At 37.0% G+C, this 14,778-nt stretch overlaps 1 protein-coding gene across 3 annotated transcripts in view; it reads left to right on the plus strand.

The window, feature by feature from the left end:
* Positions 1 to 14,778, plus strand: part of LOC135217112 (tumor protein p53-inducible protein 11-like) — a 270,330-nt gene that overhangs the window by 183,300 nt on the left and 72,252 nt on the right. For all 3 annotated transcript variants that reach the window (XM_064252814.1, XM_064252812.1, XM_064252811.1), the window contains one exon: positions 1,940 to 2,033. In XM_064252814.1, the coding sequence (XP_064108884.1) occupies positions 1,940 to 2,033 (94 nt within the window). The remainder of the gene's footprint in view (positions 1 to 1,939; positions 2,034 to 14,778) is intronic.

Raw genomic sequence — 14,778 nt, forward strand, 5'->3', positions numbered from 1 at the left:
GTATCACCCTATCTGTTCTGATACCATAGTCCCAGAGGATCTTTGCCTGATCATTTTCTATCACTTCTTCTGGATGGTGTTTGTGTGTTTGTACCACTTACTAATGCAAGGTAGCTGGTCTTTTTTGCACAGGCTCCAGTGGAGGGCTTTTGCCACTGAATCATGCCTCTTTTTGTACTGGTTCTGTGCAAGTGCCGGACATTCGCTTGCTATGTGGTTTATGGTTTCATTTTTCGTATTGCACTTCCTACGTATGGGAGAGATGTTATTTCCATCTACCGTTCTTTGAACATATCTGGTTCTCAGGCCTGATCTTGTGCCGCTGTTATCATTCCTTCTGTTTCCTTCTTGAGCTCTCCCCTCAGTAGCCATTGCCTTGTGTCATCGCTGGCTAGTTCTCTATTCTGTCTCATGTATTGTCCGGTATTATTATTATTATTATTATTATTATTATTATTATTATTATTATTATTATTATTATTATTATTCAAAAGATGAACGCTATTCATATGGAACAAGCCCATCGAAATTCAAGCTTCCAGTCTCGGAAAATGTTATGGTGTTCATCTAAAGTAAGCAACAGAAAGAAAAGATCACTTTTCCAAAATGATTTTGGTGCTTATTGAAGTGGAAATGACAGCATTAATGAAGGAACTTTAACTTTACGGTCCTGGGAAGTAACATGGCATTTAGTTTAGAGATATATCATTTCGTATTTTCATAGCGTGGCTTATTCTCTAACTCATGCACCTCTTGGCCAATAAGCAGATCGGCATCACTCGTGTGTATTCTGTATAATTCAAGAGGAAATGAGACGACTCCAAGCATCTCAGACCGGGCTGGAATTTGCAAGAGAATATTGCGTCAACACTGATGCTCTCCTTTGCAGATTGAAAGATAATAGGTTTTTCTCTCTTTCTCTCTCTCATTCTCTCTCTTTTTTTTTTTCTTTTTTTTTTGAGAAATTGTCATTATTTATTTATGAGATTCCAGGTTTGAAGGGTTAAGGGAAATGAGAAATGGCGGGGTTATCCAGGACTTGAGTTGAAGGCAGATTGATTGTTATAAAATCTTCATTGGAAGATAACGTTGTCCGTGCGCTTTATGTGGGCCACTGTACGCATTACTAAGTTTTTTTTCCAAGCCTTCCACTTCCTTTCTCCAATCTTGCTGTCCAACCACTCCAACTCCCTCTTTCTCTTTCCACTGTGTAAAGCAATGATTGGCTGATAGTGCCCGATTTTTTTTTTCTTTTTTTTTTGCCAAATTTCTATGAATGAATAGATATTACGATGAACACAAGTAACTACCAGCTGATATAAAATAGAATTGTATTATCCCATTCGTAAATTTTCCAGTACCAAGCAGCAGTGTCCAGATAGTATGTTCATAAAAGGAAAAGCCATAACCTTATTGGGAAGAATATTTTGAGCCACTGCGTATCTAATTATTTAATAAGACGTGATCCAACCTCCAGCTTACTGGGGCCGCATGCAAGATTTTCCCCTCACGCATAAGTTGTAAACATTACATTCCTAACTTCCAATGTGAATGCTACATTTTTTTAGAAATTATTTTTCTTTGCTGTATTTTTTACATTTTCATTGTAATAAATAAACCATAACATCCACTCCTAAAATTCCTGTATCTTTAACTAAACGCGAAACACCTTTTCCAGACCTTTTTAGGCTCTTCCATAGATAGACCTTTCCTAACCCTCCCCCACCATAACAACAACAATAACAACAAAATAGTTTGTAGGCTTACTCCCCGAGTGATTTTTACGACACGTTGCAGATTTTCTTATTATTTCCTAATCACTTTGAACTACAAAGTAGTCCACTAACCTAGGTTAGTTATGATTGTACACATTCTAGACGATCGCAAAGCCAGGAAACTAGAGCTCAGAATTAATCACTCATTCTCTTTTTTATTCCAGGAAGCATTCCTCGGGCGACCTGCACTCTCGTCTGAAGACCCGGAAGATCTTGGGCGTTGGGGAGACCGATAACGGCGACATCCACAGGTCAAAGGTCAGTCTCTCGCAATCAGGTCAAGTCTCTCTCTCTCTCTCTCTCTCTCTCTCTCTCTCTCCTCTCTCTCTCTCAGCCAGGTCATCAAGGTAGAATGAGGTATTCTCTCTCTCTCTCTCTCTCTCTCTCTCTCTCAGTCAGACCAATATGGTAGAATGAGGCATTGTCTCTCTCTCTCTCTCTCTCTCTCTCTCTCTCTCTCTCTCTCTCTCTCTCTCTCAGTCAGACCAACATGGTAGAATGAGGCATTGTCTCTCTCTCTCTCTCAGACCATCATTGTAGAATGAGGCGCTCTCTCTCTCTCTCTCTCTCTCTCTCTCTCTCTCTCTCTCTCTAAGTTGAATGGCACAAAGAAACTCCATTGTGTTTTTTATAGTCTCGACTGAATAAGTATTTTCCTCCTTTTTTCTGTAGTCCTTAAGTCACATTTATAGATTTTTGTAATGCAATTTTCGCTATGTAATTATTTAGTGACTTTTTTTTGTCACTGTTTTGCATAAGAGGTGAGTTGTTAAATATAAACGTAATTACCCAAAGCCAGCACCCCCTCCCCTACCCGCCCCCCTCCCCCGAACCACTGAAGTCTTTTTTACGATGTGTCTGTATTTGTATCATTCATTTGTAAACAAAACAAAAGAATTCTTTATTTTGTATAGGGTTATATATATCTCTTACCGAGGTTAGTAGCTATGACCGTGTAGCAGCGAGGCACTGAAATGACGTCTATTTTTTTCTCTCTCTCTCTCTCTCTCTCTCTCTCTCTCTCTCTCTCTCTCTCTCTCTCTCTCTCTCTCTATTACCTAAGGCAGTTAAATCAGACTCGTGAACTACAAAAATACATTTATTTAAGAGCAAAGCATTAACTAATAATTCAGGTTCTTAGCAAAATGATTAAACGAAAGGTTGAATTCAAAATCCAAATAACTCAGATAACCATGGGGAATTAACCACATAACTAACATTAGTTTAGTTAGTTATAAAACTAGGCATAGTCACAGGAGTCTAGTAACACCACGAAACATCAGTTGAGTTCCCATTTCTAAATAAATCACCCTATCAGTTCCCCATTTTCTCCTCAGTGGCGTGGTTGGGTTGGTGTTTGCTTCTCACCTCAGTGGTCGCGGGTTCGATTCTCGCCCATTCCATTGAGGAGTGAGAGATGTGTATTTCTGGTGATAGAAGTTCACTCTCTACATGGTTCAGAAGTCACGTAAAGCCATTGGTCCCGTTGCGGAATAACCACTGGTTCCATGCAATGTAAAAACACCATACAAACAAACAAAACCATATCAGTTCTCCTTTGTCTCAGAACTGCCTATAAGAAGACAGGAGAACACATCGATAAGCAAAAGATTAAAAAGCAAAATAAAAAGGTCAAAGATAGAACATCTTTGAAACAAATATTCAAAAGACAGTCAAGCCACACTTTTGGCCAAAGAATAAGTATGCTTACCCATTCAACACAGATTTCACACACCTCACCAAAAATACTGTCAAAGAAGCCATCTTGGCTCTTTGCCGATTCTGTAGCGATCTCCCATTTTGGCTAACTTACACTCTCATTATGTAGGGAAGTAGCTCGCACGAACACAAGCACACACAAGACCCTCCCAATAAGTGTCGTCACTAATTTCGTCACAAGCTCATGACGTCATTATACAGATCATTGTTCACGCCCAAGAATCAACCTCAAACCAGATTCATAAAGCATATCTTCATCCGCCCGTGCATAGAAACAGGACGTGGTCTGTTCTGCTTGGGCAGCGACTTCGACATCGCGCCGCCCAAGGAAGATGTGCCAGCATTTCCAAAGCTGAGCTGTCTTGTCACTTAGGACCACTGTTTCCATGGAGAAGCTAAATTGATGATTTCTACATTCTAAAAATGTCACAGCCCATCGCGTTCTCTCACTCAGAAAGAAAAGATACAAATCGCACTCACAACGGCGTCTTAATTGTATTGTCAATTACTCCTTGTTGCAGATGCTTGGCCACCAAAAAAAGCTTGCACCTGCCTAGCCATAGCTCATATAAAACAGCTTATATATATAAAAAACACATTGGCCTGCTCAAAAAACACCATAATAACTGCACATCTTTGGCAGTACAATGTCTATCATATAAAATAAATTTGAATAGCCAGTATCCGGGCTATAATAACAGTTAACTGTAGAGACATTTTCTCATCTTGAATTTGTGACGCTCCCGTGTGTGTGTATGGCCTGCAGCTGCACAGACTCGTGAAACATGCTGTAGAAAGGCAAAACATCTCCCAGTGGAAGACAACTGACGACTTCCATAGCCCAAAAGCGCCGTAAAACCTCGTAGACTCATAGATTCTCTCGCATGTCGGCAACATACATCTCTGTAGTAGCTGAAGAACGTCTTGCTGGCGTAGGAACGATGTTTATGGTGTTTCAGCATGTCAGTCATGTCATCGGTCAATTAAAGAAGAATTAACCCTAGACATACATCTGTCAAATAACGACCTCTAAATCTAAGAAATACTAACTAAACTGTTTCCAATTAATACCACTAATATAACCACCGAACTAATTTCTAACTAAAATTTGTGAAGTAACTTCATAAGATCGCAAAATCATAAATCACTATTAATGATATATGTATATAAAAGACCAACTATAACTCCATAAAGAAAACATTAAATTCTCCAATAATATAAGAAAAAAAGACTCGCCAACCCCATACATAAATTAGTACAAGCCACCCCAAACTAGCAAAATGAGAAATCACAAAAACTCTATGGCCGACTGTCCTTACATTTTAAACTCACCATTACTCACAAGTATAAAAAAGAGAAATGAGCCTGAAAAAAAAAGTAACAAAACCAGCCCCAAATTATCATCAGAGAATGTTCTCTCAAGCTCTGACATTATTAACCCACAAAATCAGTAAGAACCCTTAATGTTTATATAATTAACATCCATAAAATATAATGCCGAACACCCCTTTTATCTAACTCACATACCCCGATAAATTATATCTCCTGTCTAAAATAGAAATGCCATGTAAAGCTTAACCCGAACTACAACACCTCTCGTAGGAAAAGAAAAAAAAGAAAAAAAATAATAACAACAATAATAAGTGAACTTTCCCCATTACAAAACATACACAGAGAAAAAAAAGACGTATATATAATTCAATTTTTTCCCCAATAAACACAGTATATATTGTTACAGAATTTGCTACCGCAACAATCTCATCAACCAGAAATGACCAGAAACAACTCCCTTACATAGTACATCTCCGTGGAATGCCATAACCAACATCTCCGAAAATAGTGCAAATCTCCGAGTAATCAACTCCAAAGGAAAAAGTCAGCAACCGGACTCATCACAGCATTATTAGCAAAAATCCACCTGTGAACACCTCATGTGCTCGAACTGCACTAAAGATTGGTCTGGTCAGACTTGCAACCTCAGAAACCATTATTCTCCAAATATTCTATACTAACACTATATAACCATATTTCACAAACTTATCTCCAAGATATCACCAAAGATGCCCCAAAAAATTGTCCTGAAAACATAACTCCCCCATGACATTACTCCAAGTATATAAAACCAAATTACCACAATTCAACAATTATATAACGCCAAAATAACCACTGGTGAATATAAAAATACAACACCTCCATAAAACCACAATGCAGTAATGTTACCCGCCTTTAAGAGCCACAACACCAAAAGGAACCACAGATCACCACCAAAAATTATAACCACAAAAAATCCGCCACCAAAGATTATAGCCACAAAAGAAAAACTCAGCCCCCCCAAAAAATCTTCAGTAATAATATAAGAAAACCACCCACATATCACCATATTAATAATAATAACACTCAGGCAATACAAAATATTCCCCTCCATTTCACTAATAACCACATGTGGAATGAAAACCAAGTATCCAAAAAATATCATTACACCTCCAAGCAGGGTAATCAAAAAAGAAACTCTGTCCCCGAAAAATGCACTCAAAGCATCTAGCTGATACACATGAAAATATTGCCACATATCTTCTCTCACAAAGGTTTCCATTTGCACCAAAACAACTGCAAAAATAACTGAATCCAGTAAAATAACCTCGAAAAGCATCTCTAAGGAGCTCAATGTTACCATAAAAAACTGTAAACTCTCTGTTTAGCATAACTGCTGGGAAGGGCGAAAACTTGGCAAAAAAAAAATTGCCAAAGAATTATAGAAAAAAATCATCAGTGTGCCATAACTCATTACAACAAAACTACAAATCCGAAGTGTCTAAACAAAGGCTTCCCCATATCCACTTCGGCACAAGCCACCAGAAATTTAATCAAGTTTCCTATCTCTGGCAAAGTTGCCACAAACACAACAAGGGTATTGTATAAGAGGCCAACAATTTCCGGAACATAAATATCTAGAAAAAAAATGTAGTGTCATTATGTAGACAATCAAAAAATGCAAAAATTCTCCCCTAAATCTCTTGCAGCATCAAACGGCTGAAATTATAAACGCATTCCCGAACAATGATTCCAAGTCACGAACTGAGATATTAAAAATCTACACAAACTGTTCTGAGAGAAAAATAAATTAAAATTCGCTCATGATAAAGAGAAAAAACTTACGTCAGCGATGGCTAACGTCCAAAAAGGGAAAAGAAAAGCCAATGGCACTGTTGACTGTTCCCGTGACACCTGTAACATCTGTGACTCACGTAGACTTCAAGCAATTGTCTACTGAACCCATAAAAAAAAAGGAAAACTTTAGGGCTATCACAGAAAACCAAAACCAAAAAAAAAAAAAACACACCCAGGCAAAAGAAGACTGGTAAGTTTTCTCACTTCCCTCAATTTGACTTTTACCATAGTCTTTGAACAGGGCATTAACACAATATCCTCCGATAAAACACCTTTATATTTGTGGTTAGTACCTCCCCTTTCCACAAACATCACCACCCATAAATCATTGGCACATTCACCAAAATCATTACCACCGTGAACTCCAATAGAATCCCCATAAATATCTCCAGTGTGAGCTTTAATATTACCACTCCCCAGTATCATCACCATTAGCATCACCAAACACATCCCCTTTTCAAATAATCTCCGTATCCTCATTTCTAATCGCGCCTTCTACCGTTGCGTAAACTATAGGCCTGGGCTCTGGGGTCTGGGCATCCCCCACGAGATCACAATGGCACGTACTAATCACCTGTACTCTTTTTGTTGACCGGGCTTTCAAAAATTTCACAGATCCCTTTGCCCTCTAGGAAACATCATGGGTGCGATCAAAATTTGATCTCGAAGTCATAAAAAATCTCTAAAACAGTTTAAGGCATTCTCCAAAGCGTAAGGAAAACTTGCATCAATTTTATTTCTTATTCATTTTCTCTTTATGCAAAAGAGAGAACAAAAATCGTTCTAAAATAAACCCTATGTGCATACCACATCATCTCTCATTGGCTATCAGCTGATTTCAAGAACATGGCATTGAACTATGTTATCAAGGCCAAACGGAGGAGACAAGAGAGAAGAGAGAAAAATAAATTATGGATTCACACACCCCCTTAACCACGGTAAAAGGAAAACAAAAATTCACCCTCCCTTAAGCACTAACCCCTTGGTCGCTCAGCAGAAAATACGCTGACTGAGTATGCATAAGAGACACTGTCTCCAAGACAATCTAAGCACCTCGAGAACTGAGCCGCATGTATGAAAACTTCATATGCATACGTATGTATTAAAAAAAAGGAAAAAAAATGTGTCGCCTTTAAATACGTGCAAAGATAAAAAAAAAAACTTATCACGTTCTGCTTCTATGGGAAAAAATATGGTTATCTGAACTGTTTCTTTAACCGCAAAAATGATTCACACACAAAGTTAGAAAGAAGAAAAAAATACAAGGGAAATGAAAAAAATAACACTCACTCCGTCAATGAATGAACACCATATTGCCGATTTGTGCGCATGTAAAAACACGCTAATACACACATACTTGCGTGTGTAATCACGATCTAGCACCTGAGCAAAAAACACTTTGGCAAACACACACACTTGTAAGATCCAACTGAGTGACACATTGCTTGAAGGCGTCTCGCAGCAGACGAAAATACTGACCCTAATTGAATTTCCCTACTCAGTACTAGATCAACGGCTCACTAATTCCTGTCAACTGTCACCTAGTAATTGAAATCCTAACTCATTTTCACAACCAGTCTCTCTCAAAACAGCCTTTTTAAGCTGCCATTGATCTCACAAAAGGCATAATAACGGTCCCTACACCGCTTGCCACCACATCTCTTACCGAGGTTCCAACCTCGGTAATCTTAAAAGGTTGGTAGCTATGACCATGTAGCAGCAAGGCACTGAAATGACATCATTTTTCTCTCTCTCCAACACCCCCCCACCCTCGCTCTCTCTCTCTCTCTCTCTCTCTCTCTCTCTCTCTCTATTACCTAAGGCAATTAAATCAGACTCGTGAACTAAAAAATACATTTATTTAAGAGCAAAGCATTAACTACATAATTCAGGTTCTTAACAAAATGGTTAAATAAAAGGTTGAATTCAAAATCCAAATAACTCAGATAACCATGGGGAATTAACCAAATAACTAACATTAGTTTAGTCACAAAACTAGGCATAGTCACAGGAGTCTAGTAACACCACGAAACATCAGTTAAGTTCCCATTTCTAAATAAATCACCATATCAGTTCCCCATTGTCTCAGAACCGCCTATAAGAAGACAGGGGAGCACATCGATAAGCAAAAGATTAAAAAGCAAAATAAAAAGGTCAAAAATAGAACATCTTTGAAACAAATATTCAAAATACAGTCAAGCCACACTTTTGGCCAAAGAATAAGTATGCTTACCCATTCAACACAGATTTCACACACTTCACCAAAAATACTGTCAAAGAAGCCATCTTGGCTCTTTGCCGATTCTGTAGCGATCTCCCATTTTGGCTAACTTACACTCTCATTATGTAGGGAAGTAGCTCGCACGAACACAAGCACGAACTCACACACAATACACTCCCAGTAAGTGTCGTCACTAATTTCGTCACAAACTCATGACGTCATTATACAGATCATTCTTCACGCCCAAGAATCAGCCTCAAACCAGATTCATAAAGCATATCTGCATCCGCCCGTGCATAGAAACAGGACGTGGTCTGTTCTGCTTGGGCAGCGACTTTGACATTGCGCCACCCGAGGAAGATGCGCCAGCATTTCCAAAGCTGAGCTGTCATTCACAACGGTGTCTTAATTATATTGTCAATTACTCCTTGTTGCATATCTATTTATGTTTATATATATATATATATATATAATATATATATATATATATAAAATATATTATTAATTTCTGACTCACCGTGTGCTTATTTCCATATACTATATATATATATATATATATATATATATATATATATATATATATATATATATATAATATATATATGTATTTAATACATTTTTAATTATTCATGGACCTTTGGCTTGGCTCATTTGTGGCTGTCAATAGAGCCACATAGATTACATCTCTCTCCCCTTAATATCCTTTGTAGCTTCACTTTACTGCCTCTCCCAGCTCCCTGTAGAGTGCAATCTCTCTTTCTTAATTAGCTCATTCACTCTTTTTCTCGACGACTTTCCTTAAACACTCTCATGAAAAGCTCTTACGTCAGATGTTTCGCTGATTTACTCTCAGTTGTGGAAATCTCAAATTCGAGTCTCGAGAGTTAGTTGCTGGCATCAGATTTAGATATCAGCCACGGTTTGAACTTCGTGTGCTCCTCCTCCTCCTCCTCCTCCTCCTCCGGAATATTTTTGTACTCGACGACTTAGTTCCTAGGGGGCGGACCTGTCGTGTATGTACCGGTGAAGCCCGTGGTCCATTTCATTCTCGGAGATCCAGTATGGGTCCTCTTTCCAAACTTTGCCTGGGGCAAAAAGAATATTTTTAATAAAAAAAAAAAAAGAAAAAAAAAAACAATAAAAGTCAGTATCTTTGTTGCATAAAAGAAATTATGGTCCTCTTTCAAAACTTTGTCTGGGGCAAAAAATAAAAAAATAAAATAAACAAAATAAAAGCCAGTATCCTTGTTGCAAAAAATAAATAGAAAAAAATTGTCAGTATCCTCGTTACAAAAATAAATAAATGAATAACTTCTCAGTCTTCAACTTCAGTTGAGATCGATGTCGTTGCATATTGATACGAATAAATAAATTGCACAACCTTGCTAGATGAAATCTTATTCAGTCTTGGGGAATGCGGTTTTAAACTGTGCAGCATAGGCTCTGTGAATCTTGTGATTTTTATATAGCCAATAGTTTAATTATAAGTATCTCGGAACACAAGAGTTATACAAGCAACACAATTACACAATTTTTTAGAAGCAACCGGACATGACTTGACAAGGTAACACACAATCGTTTCACAATTTCTAACGATTTTTTCACAATAGATGTTCAGTATTCACGACAAAGCCTAAATACGAAGACTAATGAAGTAGGTTCATTCACGACCAGTTCGCGACCAAGGCGAGACAATTTTACAAACAAATTTTGACTGCCAACCGCGTTCATCGGAGACTCCTGACGGTGATATTTTTCTAACACAAAAGTCAATGAAGTGTCTTATGAGTGAGCATGACCAACCATTAGCTATGTCAGCTTAGCACGACAATAAACTGAAGTAGCGATAAGACCCAAAATTCTTTTCCAGATTAAAGTGGTAACTTACATTCGCGTGACAACTTGTGAATTTAGCATACGTAATGTGAGCTTCTTTTTTGGTTCAGTAATCTTAGCAACTATGAGTTAGCATTTTCGATTCGTTCGTAGTTTCTTTCGTAATAACTGCTCTTGAATACGTAGTCAGTGGCTGCTGGAGAGCGCCAGCTTTATTATTGGGGTCGTATATTATTCTGGGGCTACGATTGCTTATATTCGGGGTCTAGAATTCTTATATTATTCTGGATCTAGGAATTCTTATATTAATCTAGATTTTGGAATCCTTTTAGTATTCTGGGCCATGAAATTCTTATAATATGCTGGGGTAGGGATTCTTATATTATCATTGTGGATCTTGGAATTTTTATTTCATATTATTTCAAGGTGTTGGAATTCTTATATTATTTCTGGGTCATGGAATTCTTATATCATATTTTATCTGTCTTGGAATTTTTATATAAATCGGGGTTTTGGGAATCTTGTATTATTATATTATTCTGATCCTCAGAATTCTAATATAATTCAGGATCAAGGAATTCTTACATTATTCTGGGTCCATTATTGTTATAATATATTGTTCTTGGTCTGGGAATTATTATATTATTAATATTATTCGCGGTTAGGAATTTTTATGCTATTCTGGGTTAGGAATTCTTATATTATATTAAATTCTGGGTTAGGAATCCTTAGATTAATATTATTCTGGGTCTTAGGATTCTACTATTATTCTGGGACTTCGAACACTCAGACTTCGTCTAGGAATACTGGGGTATGTCGTGAAAAAAGTAAAAAAGAAAAAGTAAAAAAAATCGTGTTTTATTGGTGATTAACCTCTTTAAAAAATTGTTTCTTGGTCGGGTGTCGTTCATGGGTGGTCGTGCTCCCTCGGTGTACATCAGTCGTGCTCAATATTCGCCAAGTGGTGTTTTGGTCGTGATTAGACTATGGGTTTCAAGGGGATCAATTATTGATAACCCCTCTGGATGTGTTCAAGTTGAGTGACTGCGATCATCATGTCTCGTTCAGTCGGTACTGGACGTGACAAGGCTTGAACACGTTAGGCCTTGCTGTGAACACGGCCTTAGGCAAGTTTTTTTTTTTTTTTTTTTTTTTACTCTCTCTCTCTCTCTCTCTCTCTCTCTCTCTCTCTCAATCAGGTCAACAGGGTAGAATGAGGTACCCCCCCCTCTCTCTCTCTCTCTCTCTCTCTCTTCTCTCTCTCTCTCTCTCTCTTCACATACACATCAGGTCACCAGTGTAGAATGAGGTAACCTCTCTCTCTTTCTCTCTCAATCAGGTCACCAGGGTAGAATGAGGTACTCTGTCTGTCTCTCTCTCTCTCTCTCTCTCTCTCTCTCACATCAGGTCACCAGTGTAGAATGAGGTACTCTCTCTCTCTCTCTGTCGTTTACGCGCGCGCGCGCGCCTGGTTTAGATGTGAGCTTAGGTTCAGGCTCGGTGTTTATTAAGCCTACGGCTTTAATATATAAGAGTGTTGTTTTTATTTTCTAAATATACTTTTACATAGTATGTGACATTTTGGAGCTTTCATTTATTTTGTCTATTGTTATTGTTATTATTATTGAGGGTGAAATAATCTCCTTTTTCTTTATTATTATTATTATTATTATTATTATTATTATTTATTATTATTTTATTATTAATTATTATTATTGTTATTGACGATGAAATAAAACCATTTTTCTTGAGGGCAAATTATAGTCGTCATTATTATTATTATTATTATTATTATTATTATTATTATTATTATTATCATCATCAAAATCTCTATCAAAGCACTGTCTTAAATACCCGCTTCAGTTTGATCTTTAAATTGGGTCTTTATAAAGTTCCCGAAATTCGCCCCACCCCCCTTCAACTTTGAAGTTTCCGAGCCGCCCCCCCCCTAAAAAAAAAAAAAAAAAAAAAAAAAAAAAACAAAAAAAAAAAAAAAAAAAAAATAGAAGCCACAATCGATAGGGGCCATCTGTTGAGGATATTTGGCGTCGTGAGGGTCTCCCAAATTTAAAGGTGAAGTTTCCTCTCCCCCCCCCACCCCCTTCTCCCCCCCTTCCAGCTGTGGGGTTGAATTCGTCGGTTTAATTTATATTATTTTTTATTTTAAGGTTTAAATGCATTTTTATTTTTTTAAACCCACAGTGGGTTTTATTCTACACATGTTAATAGGTTTAAAAGACGGTTTAGTTTTTAGCATTTTGTGTTGTTGTGTTTGAAATGGTATTTTATACTGTATTATTTGTAATAGGTTCAAAAGGGGGTTTTATTTTAAATCCGTTGGTTTATTTTGTTGTTTTAATAGATTTAAAAAGGGGTTTATTTTGAAATCGTTGTTTTATTTTTTTATTTTGTGTCATCAGTTTTAAAAAGATGTTTCAGTTTTAAGAGGGCGTTTTATTTTGAATCCCTTGGTCTATTTTTTATTATATCATATTATTAGGTATTAAAGGGATTTTATTTTTAATCTTTTAGTGTTTTTTTTTTAGTTTTTGTTATTAGGTTTAAAAGGGGGTTTTATTTTGAATCCGTTGGTCTATTTTTTATTATATTGTTTTTGTTATTAGGTTTAAAAGGGGGTTTTATTTTGAATCCGTTGGTCTATTTTTTATATTATATTGTTTTTGTTATTAGGTTTAAAAGGGTGTTTTATTTTGAATCCTATGGTTTTTATATTATTTTTATTAGGTTTAAAGGGGGGTTTTATTTCGAAACCTATGGTTTATGTTTTATTGTTTTTATTAGGTTACAAAAGGGTTTGATTTTTAATCTTATAGTTATTTTTTATTATTTTTTGCTGACCGATTTTTTCGTCTATATTTTTTTATTAGCAGGTTTAAAAGTGGGTTTAATATTGAATCCGTCGGACTATTTTTTATCATTTTTGTAATTAGGTTTAAAAGGGGCTTTGTTTGGGCCTACGAATTAGGTTTATCAAGGCTTCAATGCAGCTTTTGTTTTAGGAAGTTGAAAAGGACAGGAAGATCAGTATTATTATTATTATTATTATTATTATTATTAGTAGTAGTAGTAGTAGTAGTAGTAGTAGTAGTGTGGTGGTGGTGGTGGTGGTATAGCAATGTTTCAACAAAACCTTGTTATATTTTAGTTTTCAAAATTACAATGGAAATATTTTTTAGCCCATATCATTGACATTATATACTTGGGTATAGCATTCTATGATATACCCAAGTAACTAGGACATAAATACGCTACATGTACAATGTGTAGACTGTGTATAGCCTGTGTGTATGATTTCATTTATGTGCAGGTTTTCAGAAGCGGTATTACTTTAGAGAAAACACAGAAGGCTTCATCAAGAATACGTCTGCCCCTTATTATTGTTATTCGTAATGAATTTCAAGTTTTCCCCCTTCATCTGGTAGCACCATCACTGTACATCAAGCATTGCACTGTAAGCATTACTTCTTGAGGTTCTTTGCAGCGTCCCACCCCACTAGCTGAAACCCATTTCATTCATTTTGCTGTACCTCCATTCATATTCCACTTCCAAACATAGACACCCTTTGAACCCAAATCGAGTATTTCACCATCTGAGGCTCTTTATGTACCAAAGGATAAGTGTCACCCTCCCTTAAAAGCGTCTGAAACCAGCCCAAGGATTGGGACTTCCGGCAGTAATCCAGATGCGATGATTTCGGGCTGTTCCAGGGGACTGATGGATGAGAGAGAGAGAGAGAGAGAGAGAGAGAGAGAGAGACTGCGGAAAGGACCTGGTGGTTCAAATCCTTTTCCACTTGTCGTGGTCTTATCCGGGATGAATTTGGAAAGGTTGGTCCATCTAGCCTTTCCATTTTGCAAGATTCGATCTTCTTCTTGGATATTTCACGCGGCCACTACTGCGTTGTATTCGTTATATTTCTTGTTTAGTTTTATTTTAAGCCTCTTGAAGGCGTGTTATCAGTAGAGGATTCTGAAAGATCCTCTGCTGAAAAGGGCGTTTTCAGTAAAAGATTCTGAAAAATTCTATGCTGAAAAGGA

The sequence above is a fragment of the Macrobrachium nipponense genome, chromosome 7 (genome assembly GCF_015104395.2).
Source record: "Macrobrachium nipponense isolate FS-2020 chromosome 7, ASM1510439v2, whole genome shotgun sequence".
NCBI classification, from domain to species: Eukaryota; Metazoa; Arthropoda; class Malacostraca; order Decapoda; family Palaemonidae; genus Macrobrachium; species Macrobrachium nipponense.